At 51.3% G+C, this 18209-nt stretch overlaps 1 protein-coding gene and 1 long non-coding RNA gene across 5 annotated transcripts in view; one reads left to right on the top strand and one right to left on the bottom strand.

Moving 5' to 3' along the window:
- SIM2 (SIM bHLH transcription factor 2) overlaps window positions 1–6238 on the bottom strand; it is a 53339-nt gene extending 47101 nt beyond the window's left edge. The window contains exons 1-3 of one of the 3 annotated variants that reach the window (XM_066259425.1): window positions 5871–6238; window positions 5123–5307; window positions 3746–4223 (exon numbers count right to left, since the gene is read on the bottom strand). In XM_066259425.1, the coding sequence (XP_066115522.1) occupies window positions 3746–3920 (175 nt within the window). In that variant the 5' untranslated portion in view covers window positions 3921–4223; window positions 5123–5307; window positions 5871–6238. Of the gene's footprint in view, window positions 1–3745; window positions 4510–5122; window positions 5308–5549 lie in introns of those variants that run through there. The other 2 variants (XM_066259424.1, XM_066259423.1) reach the window with 2 other exon arrangements.
- On the top strand, window positions 4668–13895 carry LOC136325292 (uncharacterized). Of its 2 annotated transcripts, none has more exons than XR_010729233.1 (3): window positions 4668–4808; window positions 12117–12258; window positions 12924–13895. It is a non-coding gene; the product is annotated as an uncharacterized lncRNA (long non-coding RNA). The 2 variants fall into 2 exon arrangements; XR_010729232.1 differs by having other exon boundaries at window positions 12120–12258.
- The last annotated feature ends 4314 nt before the right edge of the window (window positions 13896–18209 follow it).

The raw sequence follows: 18209 nt of genomic DNA on the forward strand, positions 1-18209 counted from the left end.
TAGCTCTGACTCTGTCCTTCTAAAGCCACTGTAGATCACCAGATGACAGAACTGGCCCTGAGTCACCACGTAGCCACATAGCCATGCACAGAGAGCTGCAGAGCTCACCCTGCCTAGGTGCTTTACGCTGCAAAGCAGGTAGGCAGACCGACCGGAGCCCCAGTGCCTCCCTGAGCCCCAACTGTCACCTGCTTTCCTAACCACCCATTAACTTAGGAAGTTTTCCATTCCAAGTCTACCCCTGAAGCCAGCCTTAGTCTTCTGCCCTCTTTCCTGCCCCGTCTACCTCCCACTTCTTTTTTTTTTTTAATGTTTAATTTTTAAAATTCATTTTAGAGAGAGAAAGGGAGAGAGCAGGAGAGAGACAGAAACATCTGTTCCTGTATGTACCCTAATGGGGACCCAACCGACAACCTCTGTGCTTCCGGATCATGTTGTAACCAACCTAAGGCACCTTCCACTCCTTAGTTTGCTGTTAAAGGGGAGAAAATGTGGAGACCCAGAAAACAACAGCTCTTGCCAATCCTGCACTGAGTCTGGAAGGTCCCTTGAGTGAGGCCCTCGCTGTGGAAATCGCTGGTGCCTGGAGACATGCGGTGAGCACACAAGAAGCAGTAATTGCAGTAAGAACCAACTGGCTAGAGTTCCACCTTTACGGCCAGGTTCCGCACACTGATCCCAGGAATCCTGTGCAGCCATTGAGTTGCTATGGATCCGTTTTTACAGACTAGGAGACAGAGGTATAGTGGGGCAGCTTGACAGAGCAGAGCCTTGAAAGGCTTTAAAAGTTGCCAGCAGCCCCAAGCCGAGGACTGGCATAGCAGGAGTGTCCACTTTGGCTACTGTTGCCTCCCTGGGCTTCTTGTTCCTCCTGCTGCAGGGGGTGGGGGTGGGGCTCAGGAGCGGAGGCAGAGACCCTCCAGCTGGAGAGCTTCCGCACAGGCTTGCTCTCGCCCTCCCTTGTGCGACCTTGGGGGAAACCCAAGTATGAAAGGTTCGTCTGGTAATTCCTGCAGTTCCTTCGGATTCTGCCATTCTTTTACTGACGCCCAAAGTCCTAGATCCTTCTTCACTTCACCCAAGGACCCTGCCTGCTCCGGGACAAACGAACAGTAAGGCCGTCTTGGCCGGTCGGTTCCGCTGGGCATCTTTCCATCTGCGACCCAGACCCTGCAGATCCGGGAACTCCAGCCGCGGCCCACGACGGCTTTGGCGCTAAAACCAACCTGACGCCTGCGCCCTGGCCCCAGCGACTATCCTAGCCCCCTCCCAATCCGCACCACATCCCAGGCGCAGACTTGAGTTCCTAGCACAGGTTAAATCAATTACGGTGCCTCTTCCGCGTCCCGCCTTCGGGAGCTACTGGAAGGGCGAGCAAGTAATTTTGCATAATTGAGCTCTTTCTAAGCGCAACGTTCTCTCTTTCCTTAACACTTGGCGTCACAGCTCCGCGCCCCCAAATTGATTTGAGTGAAAACGATGCAGCTGCCCTGAGCTGCAGGCCAGAGACCTCTGGGTGCAAAGATGAGTCCAGAGGCCGTCTGTCTACCCCCACAAGGCCAGCATCCCCACTCCAGTGCTGCAGTAGAGCCGGGGTCAGAACCACCGCCTTCTCCCTCTCCACTACCCATGGGAACGCCACAGTTTCAGTGTTGTTTCCAAACTCCAGGGCCAAACATCTTCCTCCCAGATGCTCCTGGAGTTCCAACCTGGATGGTCACCCCTGTAGACACATAGGCCACCCCTCAACCAGGCCACTACTGAAAAGCATGGAGGCGGGTGCTCAAGGCCCAGACATCCAGGCCAGCTGCAGGCTCGTGGCCAAACAATTCTGGACCCAAATTCCTGGAGACTTGCTTTCCGGAGCTAGAATGCACAGACCCAGGTTAAATATATGCAGAAGCAGTATACCCCCAACTTCCTAATTTTTAGCAGGCTTTCCTGGAAATCCCCCAAACAACACAAGGCTTACAATTAGCCCTCTTTCTCCAGACCTCCTTTTCTAACTAATTTCTGGCTTATTTGAAATCATTAGCAACTAATCATGTAATCTTCAGATCATTTCTTTGTTTTTATTTCCAATGGTGGCAGGGGAGGTGGGTGTCCTGTCCGGGTCCACTCCTGACTTGTAGCATTCGGATTTAAAAAAGAAAGAAACAGCTCATGGGAGCAAACCAGTTACCAATATTCTTTTCCCGGGTGGGAAGGATTTGGCCTATGTAAAATCTAGTTCTCCTTTAATTTTCACTGAATCTCCAGCTTCAGAGAAGTCACCTTTGCTTCTCCGATGGAGGGGCGGTCTTTGGCCGGACATAACCACCACTGGCCAGCAGTTCCTCACTGGATCGGGATTGGAAAGAGAAAGAACATGTGCTGGGCTCTAGTGGGCAGGCCCCGAGCTTCTGCTACCTGGACAAAAGTGCCCAGTTGAGAGGTACTGGCGAGGCCAGGCCACTGTCTCCTATCCTCTGGGTTCCTCAGCCAGCCACACTGCAGAGCTGGAGGTCACGATGGCGGACAAGCCCTCGCAGCTCTACCGGGGAAGTGGTGTAAAATGCTGCTCCAGACCCAGAGATGATTACAACAACTTTGCACTGCAGACCTACAAGTGTTGAATTCACGGACTTTGGGCAGATTGCCTGCTTGGGGATTGCCTCAATGGAAGAGCCCCGGGGACAGCTAAGGGAGTATCTGTCACTGCACTGCAGAGGCCCTCCAGTGCCCTGCTGCTAAGTTTGTCTCCGCACTCACGAGCCAGCTCCTGAGTAGTCCCGTGGGTCCTCTGCCAGCTGGGAATTCTTGGGGCACCCATCAGGACAAGTGTCAGGATCTCTGACTCTAGACCGCAGCGATCCCAGCGGGGGTCAGAGACACTGCAGGGGGACAGGTTCAGAACCACCAGGGCACTAAAAGCAAATGTTGAGGTGACCAGGCCTCCCCCAATCTTTCCGTGCTCTGCCTGGCTGCCAGGGTCACCACAGAGTAGAGCTGGCAGGGAACACCAAGCGCTCCAACCGTTTCTCACCACTGTCAGTCTGTAGGGCCTCTGGGTCTCAGAGATCCTTGCCTACCATGGCACCTGTCCCTCTGAATTTTTTTATTGCAATCCGGGGGAAAAAAGGGCTGTGTTCAAGACCGCCTGCCATTTTCAGACATCGCCTCTCACTCCTTCCGGGTCTGGGCTCAACACCCGCCTTCTGTCATATCCTGACCTCCAGAGTCCCAGCCCCAAGAAAGGTGAGCAGAAAAGAGGCAGCCTGAGAGGCCCAAGTCTGAGGCCTGGCCCCGCACAAGTGCTCTGCTGGGCGCTGGGGCCTGCAGGCCAGGGCCTGGGGAGACACCTCTCCCAACGGGGAGCGGCAGCAAGCGCCCTTCGCTCCCTGTGGGGGTGCACGTGCTCCTCCCTTCCCTCCCTTCGTGGAAAGAGAGAAATAAAAGGAGGAAAAAACAAAAGGGGAGTTAAGTGAAAAAAGAAAAGGAAGGAAGGAACGGAATTCAGCCAAAACGGAATAGCATGCTCATATCAATCCTTGGTCCGCTCCAGCTCAACCCTGAGCCAGGTGATGGTTTGGTCTCTGGAGCTGCAAGGTCCTGGCTCCTTTCTCCAGCGGGAGCTAAAGCCCCCTGGCGCGGCTTCCCTAAGACGCCCTGGGACTTCCTGGGACGACGAGGCGGTCCCTCCGGATCAGCTTGGGCCGAGGCCGCCGGGCTTCCCAGCGCCCCCCACTACCCACTGTGGCCTCACCTTCGGGAAAGACGGCGCGCATCTTCAGGTAGCTGGTGGTAAGTCGGATGATGGACGCTTTGTCCAGCTGCGACGTGATGGCCGATGGCAGCGGGAGCAGCTTGGCCAGCTCATAAAACTCGCCATTTTCCTTCTCCCTCCTGGTCTTGGCCGCATTCTTAGACTTCTCCTTCATCGCGCCTCGGCTCCGGGCATATTAGACCCGGCCGCGCTCCAGGCCCGCGGAGCCCCGCGCCCGCTGCCGCGGCGACGGTGAGGAAGGGGGCGCCGGCTGCGGGCAGGTGCGCGGGGCTGGCCGAGGGCACCGAGCCGCTTCTCCGCAGGCCGCGGCTGGGGAGCTGGGTGCCGCCCCGCGCTACGCCCGCCGCCTCCCGCAGCGCAGCCTCCTCCGGGTTCGACTGTCCCTCGGCGACCAGAGCCCCGATTTCCCACTGGCTCCTCGCTTTTCCTTCCTCCCTGCTTTCTCCCGCAGCCTCGGCTTCCCGTAGGGGATGGAGAGGGGCCGGAGAGGAGGCGGTGGTGCTGTTTAGTCCGTGACCGAGTGCTGGTACCCGCTGCCCCGAGGTCCCTCCGGGTGGGAGGGCGGCAAGGGCGGCGGCGGCCGCGGAGCCATGGAGGGGGCGGCAAGCGGAGGAGAACCGGGGCGGAGGTGGCTGGGGCCGGGCCTGGCACGCTCTCCTGCCCTCCCTGCAGGTTCCCTGGGCCTGGAGACACGGAGCCCGGGGCCCGCGATCTGTTGCGGGGTGCAGCAGCTCCGCGGTCCACGTGCGACCGAGCAGCGTTTGTTTATGGCGGACCCGCCTTCGGGCGGAGCACTCAGCCGCCGCGGCCCCGGGAGGGGGGGGGGGGGGAGGGCCCGCGGCGGGGGCGGGGGCGGGGGCGGCGGACCTCGCCTCCCGCCTCCGCCGCGGCCCGGGAGTCACAGGAGCGCCGCCGCGGCGCTGCCACCGGGGACGCTCCCAGGAGAGACCGGCGCGCGCCCGGGCTCGAGGAAGTCCCGGTGAGCGCACATGGTGCGCCGCGGGGACTTGCGAGCCGGTGGCGGGACTTGGGCTCTCGGGAGGTAAGTGGGGAGAAGCGAAGAGGGAGGGGATGAAGGATGCCACGACCTCCTCTGTGGCTCCTGGGCAGGAGAGGCGACGCAACCCTCCGACCAAGTGTCCGGCCGGAGAAGGCCGAGCCCTCCGAGCCCGCGCTGGTCCCGCGCCCTCACCTTCCCCACTTAGCAGGTCCGAGAGCCTAACGGGGGGGGGGGGGCGGAAGAGAACACCCCCAACTACCACCCACCTCAGGAAGGGGCGCGGGAAAGGCTCGGAAGTGACCCTTCTGCCCTTTCTCTCCTCGAAAAGCGGGAGCGAAAGGAAATTGTCACCTTACCTGGAGGGGCAGGAGGAGGCCGCGGGGACGCGCGGGCCGTGCGGAGGGAGTGGGCCAGGGAGCCGAGCCTAGCGGTCAGGCCTCGCCCAGGGCGCGGCGAAAACAGGGCCCTCAGCCAGGGCTCCGAGGGAATCGTGGCTGCGGCGGGCGCTTCAGGTCAAGGAACGAGGATCACCGGGCGAGCACTGGTGAGGGCCAAGGTGGTGGGCAGGAGGCAGTCGGAATAGGGAAGCGTAGTTGGAGATGCGGCCAGAGGTGTCCCGACACTGTCTCCCTCACGGCTGCACTGGACTGGACTGCAAGAGGCCTCCTGTACCCCCCTTCTCCGTACCCACGACCCCGCAACCCGGGGGTGGGATCCTCTTTACATTCCGTTTGCAAAAAACCCCACCTCTTCTAGGAGTCTGAACCCAGATACCATGCAGACCCGTGCTCTGGGAAGAACTCAGCTTCGCCCTGGCGCGGGGTCAGAGGGCAGCCCAGGGTACAGGGTACTGGGGCTCCCTCGGCGTGCAGGGCTGTAGGACTGTGGGGTGCCTGCTTTGGAGATTGGCACCGAGTGTGAGAAGCTGTGGCCGCCTAGCTGGCGCTCAAGATCTCAGTTCTTGGTGCCACATCAATTTCTCGCCCCGGGAGGAGCCTGGTACTCAGCGAACTCCCTGCCTGACAATGCCCCGGTACCGGGCTCCCCCACTGCGCCTACAGGGCACAGCCGCCCAACCCCTTTTCTGTTGCACACGCTCCTGACCTTTTCCAAAGACATCTTTGAAGATCAGAAGTCCTTTGGTGATGAGATCAGTGGTAATTCCCTCGATGGGCGGGACAATGCGCAGTCCTCAGCTCGGCCCCCACTTGGCCCGGTAGCCCGTAGTCTAGGTCTTAGTTCGCTGGGCTAGTGCTCAGAAACCAGGAAGCTGCGCGAGCTTTCGGGGTTAGTAGTGCCCCACCAAACGCCAAGAGCACCGAGGAACGGGCATTTTCCCTTAGGGTTTCAGATCCTGGGCGCTTTCCCGTTTCCAGGAGTGTGCTCAAAGGTTCGGGGCTGCGCGCGAGCGTCACGGCTACATTGTGACCAAACGCAGCGCTCCGGGACTGCTTTCCCGCCCCAAATCTCGCACCCAGCTGCGTGGACAGCAGTCGACTCGGGGCTTCCAGGAGAAGGGGCTCCAAGAAGGTAAAGAGTGCAGGCTGAGCCCCGCCGCAACTGGCTCAGGCCTTCCTTAGTGCGCGCCTGCACCAACCTAGCTTCAAGAGGATTTAACGCTCCCTCGCCCCCACGATTTCCGATCCTCAATTATGGACCCCGGAGAATTCCTCCCGGACTTGAAAGGGATTATCCAGATCGCAGAAACATGGCTAAATGGAAGTGGGAGAAACCCGACAAATAACAGGAACAGAAATTTTTCTCAAGCCAAATTTCCCAGATTTTACAGGAAAGGGTACTTGAAATCTCGCTCAGGAGCAGACACTGTTCTGCTGTTCCTGCATGGGCAAGACAGGCGCGAATCGCATGGTTTGAGAGGTAGCATATGATGTGTTTGGAGATTCGCAGATGTGTCCTGTAGGACAGTGGTCCCCAACCTTTATTGGGCCACGGACCGGTTTAATGTCAGAAAATATTTTCACGACCGGCCTTTAGGGTGGGACGGATAAATGTATCACGTGACTGAGACAAGTGTCAGGAGTGAGTCTTAGACGGATGTAACAGAGGGAATCTGGCCATTTTTAAAAAATAAAACATGTTCAGACTTAAATATAAATAAAACGGAAATAATGTAAGTTATTTATTCTTTCTTTGCTGACCAGTACCAAATGGCCCACGGATCGGTGCCGGTTCACGGCCCGGGGGTTGGGGACCACTGCAGTAGGACACTGTCAGGCGCAAAGCCTGTTCCAGCAGATGTCCAAGTGGGCATTGTATGCCCCCTACATATTTATTCAACACACACACACACACACACACACACACACACACACACACACACGGTCCAGCTCGGGGATGATCTGTTTTCCAACTGACTGCACCATCAAAAAGGCACCCAAAGTCCTTGGGCGCAGACCTTGAAGGATAGTGCTGTCTGTGTGGAATAGTGAAGTAAAATCCTTCTTTCCCCACCCCCCGCACTTGATTAGGGCCTTATGGAGGCTCTCTCTACCTTGGAGCAGGACACTTAGGACAAACACTCACAGGCTAGAAGCTGTGTATAAACTGGGAAAACACTAAATGCATGCTATTTGGAATGATCAGGAGAGTTGTAGGTGGCCTCGGATTGTGGATTGCGACACCTGCTGCGTGTCCCTTCCTCCTGGCCTTCTTTGTGCAGGGAGTATCTCCCTGCTGGTCTATGCTTTAGAGTCTAAAGTTTAGACCTAAATCCAGGAACCTGGCCCAGAACAACCAGGTCAGACTTTGGAGACTCCGTGGAAAGGCTTAGAGGCAAAGAATGACCCTCCAAGTCTGAGGCATCACCCAGGACTGGCGGTTTCCCAACAGGGCGGGAAGAAGTCTGCAAAATCCAGGCTGATGAGAAGCTGGGGGAAGGAAGAGAACAGGTGGGAAGAGGGTTCGGACACACTGAAGCTGAGAGCTTCAGGCCCGCGTCCTGCTTTTGGAGTTTGGGAGCACCCAGAGGTGCATGCGCGCACCTCCGCATATCCCCCACCTCTTAGAAATTTTCCATTAGGAAACTGATCTGGAAGAAATTGAGGCTCCAAGAGGAAAGGGGCGGGCAAAGGCCGCCCCACATCTGCTTGGATTTTCCGCTTCAGATGCTCCGCAACTGTTCTTCCCCTGGCCTGCCCAGCGCCTACCTGAGGCCCATCCCCCGCGGAAACGGGCTTTCGCGTCAAGTTGGAAACGCACAGATGTTTCATGGGGATATGGGTTCCTGGACAGGCCGTTGCAGTGGCAGAAGGAGATCAGAGACTTGTCACTATGGAGGTGGTGGTGGGGAGAACTTCTCCCATTCTAGCAGGAGGTTGGGGAGAGGGGTTCAAACCTCGGAAGTGGTATTTAAGGAGAACTTCAACCACCAGAGCAAGCCGAGGCAAGAGAAAACTCAAGGCTGCTGAGATTCGAACCCATTCAATTTATAACCCCTGGCATACCCAAATATGGTTACTCCAGAAATGCCGCTTGCACCCAGCATGTGCCTATGACTATGTCATGGCTGGAGGCCTTTGTCAGTCTGATTTATCCGAAAGAGTGCCTCAATTTCTCAAGTCTTTCCTTGTGTAAGCCCCATGGAGATGTCATCAACTTTTGCTTGGGTCCTGTTACTCCCAGAAAAGATCAGACAAGGACAATATTATTAATTGTTAAAATTAATTACAGGTATCCAGAGCAATTTTGTAATGATTCATTTCTGGAGAAGTCAAGACAGTAACTAGCTCTGCTCACTCCTTCCCAAGTAATAGAGGGAGAGAAGTTATCTTTTTGTTTTGTTTTTAATAAATTCTTTCACTGGAAGTCACTTCACTGGAGGAAGTGTTTGTTTTTAGGTTGGTGGGCATCTCTGGTGATCTGGATACTTGGCAGTAACTAGAGTAGACCCACTTTTGTGCATTGGACCCTTTGAGCCAGAGTGTTTGGGCCTGGGGATGGGGAAGCTGTCTTGGCCCGGCTGGGGTGGAGGGAGTGGTGGGCAGGAAGGAAGCACCCCAGGGTTTCTGCTTGAAGCTGATTCTGCTCTCTGGAATTCCGGAAAGAGCTTCGTCCTTCTGTCGGACTTGATTGTCCAGTGCACTTCAGATTAAGAACTGGAGGGGGCCAGCGGTCAGTGCCTCCGGTCCAGGGAACGGAGTAGCTGCTGCCTACTTCTCTTTCCTCAAGGCGATGCATTTAGGGAAGCAAAAGCAGTTAGTGCTGCTGGTAATTAATTATGGTGATTAGCAAGGTGCCAGAGCGAAGGCTATGGGGAGCTACCGAAGCTGTGCCTGGTTTGGATAAAAGGCAGTCACAGATTTCTTTCAATTTTACCTGGGGGTGAAGGTGGGGTGAGGTGCAGACCTTTTCTCTGCATTTTCCTTCCCCACCTACGAAGACTTACCCCCTTTTCTCCCCCCACCGGGGTGCCGGGGACTTCAGCGAGTCCCTCCCAAAGCACAAAGACATCCAGTGTTCCCTGGGGAGAGAAGGGACCCCGCTGGAGTGCAGGCAGCGCCCGCGCCCAGGATCATTGCTCAGGGACCGGCCAGGAATCCGCAGGCGCGGGAGAAAGGGCCTTCTCCCATGCTTTCACGACCGGGCGGCGCGGAGCCGGGCTGTCCTCTCGGCTTAACAACGTTGCCTAAAAATCCCGGTTCATAAAGAGGCCGCTCATCCGTTCCCGACTAAGCCATGAGTTTCCTCTCCAGCGAGTCCGGGATTGCGCCTAGAAAGATCGCGTATGGAAAACCTTGGAGTTTTCTTATTTTATTTATTGATTTTGAGAGAGGAAGGGGGGGGGGGGAGAGAGAGAGAGAGAGAGGGAGGGAGGGAGAGAGGGAGAGAGAGAGAGAGGAACATCAATCTGTTCCTGTATGTGCCTTGACCGGGATCGAACCGAAACCTTACTCCCGGGACGATGCTCTAACCCGCCGAGCCCTCCTGCCAGCGCGGGAGGAGTGTTAGTCTGACGTGCGCTGACATACTCAGTGATTCTAACAACACACCGCCCCGAAATCTGAAAACCACTCGCTCTTCAGTGCTACCGCTGAAACCGCCTTTCAAAAAACATCAACCAAAAAAGTTTTCCTTTAAAAAACAAAACTTATTCACCAGAGACAAATATTTTTGCATATCAAAGAAAGCACAAACAGGTAGACTTAAGTGTTTTTTTCCCCTAGCAGGTAATAATAGTAATAGCCAACCCTTAATGTAAGGCTGCTTATAATATGGGGCTATTATAGTACTTTAAAGACACAAACTCGTTTCAATAATATAAGGGGGCTATTTGCAAAGCAAAGTGAACAAATTTCCCCCTCCTAAACTAAATAAATCTGTGAGAAGAGGTACGCAAATTCATTCGAGGTTTAGGAGAGAAAGTTACAGAAAGCCGGGGGGGGGGGCGGGAGGGAGGACTGAACTAGCCTCCTCGTGCGCGACCTGGGCGCGCGCCCACGACCCAACTTAAGGCTTGAGCATCTTCCCGCTTCCCGCGGACTCTTTTCCCCCCCACTTTCAAAGGCCGGCGTAGAAAGCGGGTTTCCCGAGAGCTGTTCTTGGGAACACTTTCCTCTAGGGAGGAGAAGGAAGCAGCGCCTACTACAGAGGGCCGTCCCGCGTCGGAGGCTCGGGGCGCGCCAAAACAGGACTTCAGATCGGAGCGGCGCGGGGACGGGACGGGAGCACGCTGGTGGCCAGGCACGGAGGCAGTGGCGGGCCCTCCTTGCCAGCCCTCCTTCCCTGGGCGGAAACTCGGCTTTGGGAGTTGCGGAGAACACTCGGGGACACCCGCGGCTGGAAGGGGTCGAGCGTCAGGCTTTCCTTTCGCTAGGGGTCTTAATTCCACAGAAAGAACTCGGGACTCCTACTCCCGACGTTGGGTGTGGGAGCTGAAGGGGATTGTTTTCAGGCACACTTTGCGGTGTGGTTCCCGCATTTTGATAGCAGTCTTGGTACCGCTCGCGGGGTTATAAGCGCGTCGTGGGCAAATTGGCCGAAGGGGGCGCAATGTGCACGGCTGCAGGAGGGGCTGAATAAGCAGGGAGGTTGGAGGGCTCCGCGAACACCGGAGCAGAGCGTACTAGAGCCGGGTGTGCCAGCACGCACGCGGTGGAGAGGCGTCATGCACCGAGAGTGGGAGGCCCCAAAGCACACGCGCCCGGTGCTCACGAGGGGGCGGGGCGCAGGGCACACTGGAGGTCTCACTGCACACCTGCGGGTGGCGGGCGGGGTGCTGGCTGCTGTGGGTGTCGGGAGGTGTGCGTCACGCTCATACATGGGTGGGGCCGTGGGAACGTCCTGTGGGACTCCCATCTTCCTCCCACTCCCGTCGCTGGGCCTCTGCTCCGCATTGTCACCCCCCACACATTCTTTCCAGTTGGAAAGTAGGGATCAGAGGGAGCTGGGGCCGTGCAGAGCTGACGGACACCGTGCCTTTGGGTGGTGGGGGGCGGTGTCTGGTGGGCATAAGATGGTGCTTTTATCTGGGCTTTGCCAAAGCCCCTTTAACCAACCCTTGTTGGCGCGCGCACGCACTAAGAGGGTCGGATCCGGGGTCGTCCGAGGTGCGGGTGGGCGTGGGGTGGGAGTGGAAGCGGTGTGGGGGGTTGTGGGAGACCTGGCGTGGTCCCGATTGGTGAAAAAGATCCAAATCCCCTCCATGGCTCCTCGACCTCTTTTAACTGCTCAGAAACAACTCTCTTTAGGTGCCAGAGCAAATACCCGGGAAAGGAGGCAGAGCACATTTTCGGACGAAACGAAATACTTTAAAAAGTAGGACTTTTTCTCAATTCAAGAGTATTTCCCAGGCAAAAGAATTGACTCGCTGATAAACTATGGGGTCAATTCAAACTGTGAGGTTTATGAATACTTATGGCCCGAACTTTAGCATTGTCATTTCTTTAGAAGGCAGAAACAAAATCTTGGTTATTGCACCAACGCTCTTTTCACCCTTTGGTGTAGACAAAGACATTGTTTCATCTGACTACGGAATTCTTCTCTGCGCTTTGCTCCCAGAAGCCTTGGAGTCCGGCGGGTGAGCCCTCGGGCGCAGATTTTCACGTTCAGGGGAACTTTCTCATCTCTTTCTTCTCTGTGGAAGTAGTGACCAGGGTTCGAGTGTGCACGATGCTTTAGGGTGTCGTGCAAGAAGTGCTCCTGCGATTCCACGGTCCAAGTCAATTAAATCGCTTTATTACAGTGGGTGGGGGTGACAGACCTAGTTTCTATCTTGCATTTCATTTTGGAGAATTTCTACAATCCCAGGCCTTGAGCTGGGCCTGGGGGGCTCCGGAGAGGTGGATAGTTGGAAGAGATTCTTGAGAAATCTAACTTTTGAGTAATTACAAGCAGGTGTACAGGAAGGAACAGCGCGAGGTGAACGTGGTTAGATGACAGGCATTGGCTACTCCTGAGGACGCCACAGTCGCTGTGTTCCACTGTGTCCAAGCATTCTACCCCATGTGACAAACTGTTAAGCACTTGAAACAAGGTAAAAAGCTCATCTGTGAATATGCTGTACTTCCTGGACAGTTAGGGGGCAGGGAGGAAAAAGGTCATTGCCGTTTTTACCCATGCACAAATAATTTTTTTTTTTTTTGTATTTTTCTGAAGCTGGAAACGGGGAGAGACAGTCAGACAGACTCCCGCATGCGCCCGACCGGGATCCACCCGGCACACAAATAATTTTTTATTTAAAAAAATTTTTTTTTTACAGAGACAGAAAGAGAGTGGAATAGACAGGGACAGACAGACAGGAACGGAAAGATGAGAAGCATCATTCATTAGTTTTTTGTTGTGCATTGTGACACCTTAGCTGTTCATTGATTGATTTCTCATATGTGCCTTGACTGGGGGCTACCGCTGACCGAGTAACCCCTTGCTTGAGCCAGCGACCTTGGGCTCAAGCTGGTGAGCTTTTGCTCAAACCAGATGAGCCCTCGCTCAAGCTGGCGACCTTGAGGTCCTGAACCTGGGTCCTCCGCATCCCAGTCCGATGCTCTATCCACTGCGCCACCGCCTGGTCAGACACACAAATAATTTTAGTGTTTGTTGAAAGTCCACTTAAAGTAATTGACCAGAAAATACCTGCCTGTTTAAAGCAACACTCCGGGTGCTCCCTTGAAAGCTAATTGACTTATTTGTGTTTCTGTTTAGCCTCATGCCAACACCATCATTTTTTGAAGAAGCTGTCAACTCTGACAAATGAAGGAAAGTGGAAGCCAGGAGAGGCAGCACCTGCAAAAATGTATTGGAATTCCAGAACCAACCCCGCCCATCTGTTCTTTAGGAGCACTGTACTGGGACCCTATTTGATTGTTTGACATACAGCAGTATGAGTTTTCTGAAAGTAAATCTCAGAAATAGAAATTCACTCTCAGTATCTTGCACAAACATTTAATATCCTAGTGGCTTGGATTTAGCCAAGAGGCAAGGATCCTTCCTATAGACATAGCAGATCTGGTAAAAGCTGAAAACCTTCCACTGAGGGTGGAAAGGCAACAATTTTAGACACACAGAGGGAAATTCCCAGCTAGAAGAAAAGAGAAAAAAAAGGGGCTCCAAATGAAGTTACACAATTCATATTTCACAAAATCTTTCGAACATTATTTGACAGTAAGTGTGTCTTTCTAGTTATGTTTGTTGGTCTGAATTTCTCAGTGAGCCTTGGCATCTGTGAATCATGAGAGTGGACCTCAGCTTAGATGACTGATGGATCTTTTAGGAATCCAGGCTTTAAAGTTGACTTTCTGTGTTGGCTATGGAAGCTGTTTCCCTTTAGATACTTTATGGGATGGTTGTCAAGGGAACCTTGGGTAAAATTTCTCGGGAGTGTCTCTAAAAACATTATTCATAATTAAAAAGTGATTCACAGAAATCACCACAAAATTATGACAAGTTATGTTCCAACATGTTTTTAGGTTGTGTGGAATAAATAAAATCATTAAGGTCTGGTTGGGCAATACTGTCACCCAGTCTTCCTCTGATCATGCCGGCAGGACCTGCTATAGTCTCATAAATGTGGCAGCAGCCTGGGGGGGACATGAGCCAAAGGACATCAAATTTTTCTCTATGTATTTTCTATATTGTTAATACATGTAATTTTATCCCTTTAAAGACTCCTGAATAGCATATATTCCAAAAGATGGGTTAAGTAGCACACAAAAAAGTATCTTTAAAATTTTTTTGCCTGACCAGGTGGTGGTGCAGTGGATATGGTGTTGGACTAGGACACAGAGGACCCAGGTTCAAAACCCCAGGGTCACCAGCTTGAGTGTGGGGTCGTGGGCTTGAACCCAAGGTCGTTGGCTTGAGCAAGGTATCACTCGCTCTGCTGTAGCCCCCCACCCACCCCTATCAAAGCACATATGAGAAAGCAATCAGTGAACAACTAAGGTACTGCAAGGAAGAATTGATGCTTTTCATCTCTCTCCCTTCCCGTCTGTCTGTCCCTATCTGTTCCTCTCTCTGACTCTCTCTCTGTCTCTGTCAAAAAATTTTTTTAATTGATTTTAGAGAGGAAGGAAGAGAGAAAGAAACATCGATCTGTTCCTATATGTGCCCTGACTAGAGATTGAACCTGCAACCTTTGCGTGTTGGGACAAATCTCTAACCAAATAAGCCCTGGCAAAAAGGAGTCTTAATAACCTTAGGATTTTCTTGCCTGACCAGGCAGTGACACAGTGGATAGAGCCTGGAACGCTGAGGACCCAGGTCTGAAAACCTGAGGTCACCGGCTTGAACACGGGCTCGTCCAGCTTGAGCATGGGCTCACCAGCTTGAGTGCAGTCTTGCCAGCTTGAGTATGAGATTATAGATATGACCCCATGGTTGCTGGCTTGAGGCCAAAGTTGCTGGCTTGAGCACGGGGTCATTGACTCAGCTGGAGCCGAAGGTCAAGGCATAAATGAGAAAGCAATCAATGAACAACTACAGTGCTGCAACTATGAATTGATGCTTCTCATCTTTCTCCCTTCCTGTCTGACTATTCATGTCTATCCCCCCACTCTCTCACTAAAATAATAATAATAATAACAATACCTTAGGGTTTTCTTAAAGGGGAAATACACTGTGGAAATCCTATGTGATAGAGACTGAAAGACAGAAAAATCTATTGGAACATAGACCCACCTGGTTATAGGTCAGCTGATGTTCAGTAGGTTTTTTGGCACCTTGGTGAAATTCCCAAGACTGCCCAAAAGCTTTGCTTTGCAGGGAAAAGCAGTACATTGAGGTTTTAGCCATACAAAGCCCCTCAGCTGGTAGCTGTGTGGACATCACTAACTGCTGCTTCCTCTTCCTGGTGGGGAGGTAAGGCAGGGCTTGTCAAGGCTGTTTAGTGGCCTGCACAGCTTAATGCTACCTCCCAAAACATTGGGTTTATGGTCTACCTTTCTTTGAGCATTGGTGAACTGTCATAATATATATTAGTTGCTGATGTATATATGAAGAATTGTCATTTAATAGGGTGGGTAACTTATTAAATAATACAAAGAGAAGCGGTAACACTTACTAAAAAATACTCCCAATTTCCACCCCTGTGCGTGGTCACTCTGATGTGCTGTGGTATGACTTATTAGGTCATTTTAGATCTCTTCGTAGTCAACTGATTCACAGGCTGGGTGGTGAGTCACCTGGTGGGTGAAGGTGGCTAAAACACAGACTGAGAGCTGTATGTCCTAGGCAGTCATTATTCATGTGCAGTTAGAACTGGACTCACTTCAGAGCAGCTTGTGTTTTACCCATCAAAAGGAATGTAACTTTTTGAATTGGGGAGTCCTCGCACATTCTTTCTTGCACACACTATTACTCATTCAAGAAGCATTCATGGTGTGCCAGGTAACCCACCAGGCATTCGTATGATAAAAATGAGTTCCTGCCACTGAGGCAGCTCAGTCCTGATAATATCTTTGAAAATCTTCCCCAGTAATGTGTTTCAAGGGCTTTGGAACATCTGATTTTATTTCTGATCATTTGTCCAATGGAAATAATTTTAAATATGAAAAAAAAAAGCCTTTTTCTGCCCTTGAGTATTTGTGTAATCATTAAGGGTGCAAGCTTTGGTGTCAAGTTTAGGTTTGACTTTTCTTTAGTCCTCAGTTTTACTATCTGTACAATGGGGATAATATTAAATAAAACAACAAAACTATAGAGAGAAGTACCAAAAGGTTATTCAAATTGTCGATAGTGAGTATCTTTGGGTAGTAAGACTATGAATGATGGTTCAATTTACTTTTTTTTGTCTTCATTTTTTTTCTTTATTAAAAACAGCTTATTGAGACATAATTATATACCATATAGTCCACCCATTTAAAGTGTACAGTTCAATGGTTTTTAGTATATTCAGAGATATGGGCAATCATCATTATAGTCAGTTTTAGAACATTTTCACCTCCTCAGAAGAAATCCCAGTAGCTATTCGCCCCCTGTACCCCACCCCCACCCCTAGCCCTAAGTGACTACTAATCTACTTTCCATCTCTATGGATTCTCCTATTTTGGAATTTCATATAAATAGAATCATATGGTATGTGGTCTTGTGTGTGGTTTATTTCACTTAGCATAATGTTTTCACAGTTTATCTGTGTTGTAATATATATCAGGACTTCATGCTTTTTTATGGCTGAATAATATTCCATTGTGTGGGTAGACACATTTTGTTTATCCATTCATCATTTGGGTTCATTCCATCTTTTGTCCACCATGAATACTACTGCTATATCCCAACAACAACAACAACAACAACAACTTCTTCTCCTTCTCTTTCTTCTTCTCCTCCCCCTCCTCCTTCTAATTCTTTCTCCTTCTTCTTCTTCTTTTTTGCCATGTAGCAATTTTATGGTAAATATTTAATACATTTTATAACAAAGGTAACTAGTAATTTGAGTCTGGAGTTAAGAAGAAAGCAAAATTATACATTTCATCCTTGGGTTGGCCAGTTAGCTTTGTGCACATTAAAATTCTGTTGCAAGCCAGATTTACAGGCTCCATCTGGACCTCCATGACTAGTCTACAATGATGCCCTTGGTCACCAGAGGATTGGAAGGAAGACAGACTGTAACTTGTCACCTCTGCTCAGGAAATGGTTCTGCTGTTAAGCAAGACCGAGTGTGCTAACCCTAACAATAGAAGTCCTGAGATATGACTTTTTCTATTTCTACTTTAAAAATTATATCTACGGGGAAGCTGGAAGTATTCTATATCTTAATCTAGGTGGTGGTCACATAGGATGCATATGAAAAACCCATCAAGCTATACACTTCAGACTTTGTGTGTTATTACATTTAACTATATGAAAGTTACACCCCAATTAAAGAGAAGAAGAAACTATAACCATGTGGTTTTCCTCAAATCTCCCTTTCTCTCTCCCATTCCAGATGCTGCTTCTCCTTTTCTGGCCATTTCTAAATGACCACAGGCTCATACCCCACAGCTGGACTGAATCCAGCTCTTACTAACTTAGTGTGGAGTGCTGCTTTCACTAAGACCTCCTCCCGTATCTAGAATAGACAGGATTTTTGAGACTTGCCCCTAAACCACATGCCAGTGAATACTGGGGCTAGTCTAAGGGCCAGATCTTCTGGTCCCAGGGCATACACTTTCTCTGTCTCATGCACTTCTTTACCCTTAGCACCTAACATCGTTCATACCAGACACATAGCGGATGACCAATAAATACTTGTTGAGTCAATGTGACCAGAATGGGGTTATCACTTAGCAGTTGTTGGAAAAACCAAGGCAGGAAACTCAATTCTCATTTTTCCCCTATAGCAACACCAATGGATGTTAGTTTGTCACAAGAGCATGGAAAATTCCCACTGGACATATCAGAACTCTCTGGCAAAAGCCATGAAGTGTTGATTTTAGTTTTTAATGACTGATGCCCTCATACAATTTAATGGGTCAGGAGAAGCATGAGCCAAGCCAAGATTACTCACTCAGAACTTTCCTTTCCTGAAGAGTACTCAGTTTGTAGAGACTCGCTACTTATGCATCTACTTGGAGAGAATTTTTTAGTCCAGTCTAAGAATTGAAAGCTTTTTCTTAAAAATATTAGCAATCTATCCTATCATCAAATTTTCCCAGAGTTCCTGCAGGAAAAACAAGTTTGATTTGCAATGTCAGATGCTAAAAGACTATGGTCATAACCATACAATAAACAAAATAATTACACGTTCCTACATATTCTGAGTTGAAAGATACAGAGATTGACTATCAATTACTTGGATTGAGGAAGTGTCTATGGCAGAGGTTTGCATGTCCAACAGTTTCCCTCCTTCTCCTGGTAGGGAAGGAAAAGGTTTCATTGTGAGGGGAGACGCCGGTGCTTAAGGAGGAATATCTCAGCTCCCCCTTGCAGCTTCCCTGGGGTCACTGGGAACAGGATCCTCCAGCAGAGCCCAAATTCAGGGTTCATAAGAGAATCTGTGCACCTTCTCAGGGT

Source organism: Saccopteryx bilineata, chromosome 2, assembly GCF_036850765.1.
Source record: "Saccopteryx bilineata isolate mSacBil1 chromosome 2, mSacBil1_pri_phased_curated, whole genome shotgun sequence".
Lineage (NCBI taxonomy): Eukaryota > Metazoa > Chordata > Mammalia > Chiroptera > Emballonuridae > Saccopteryx > Saccopteryx bilineata.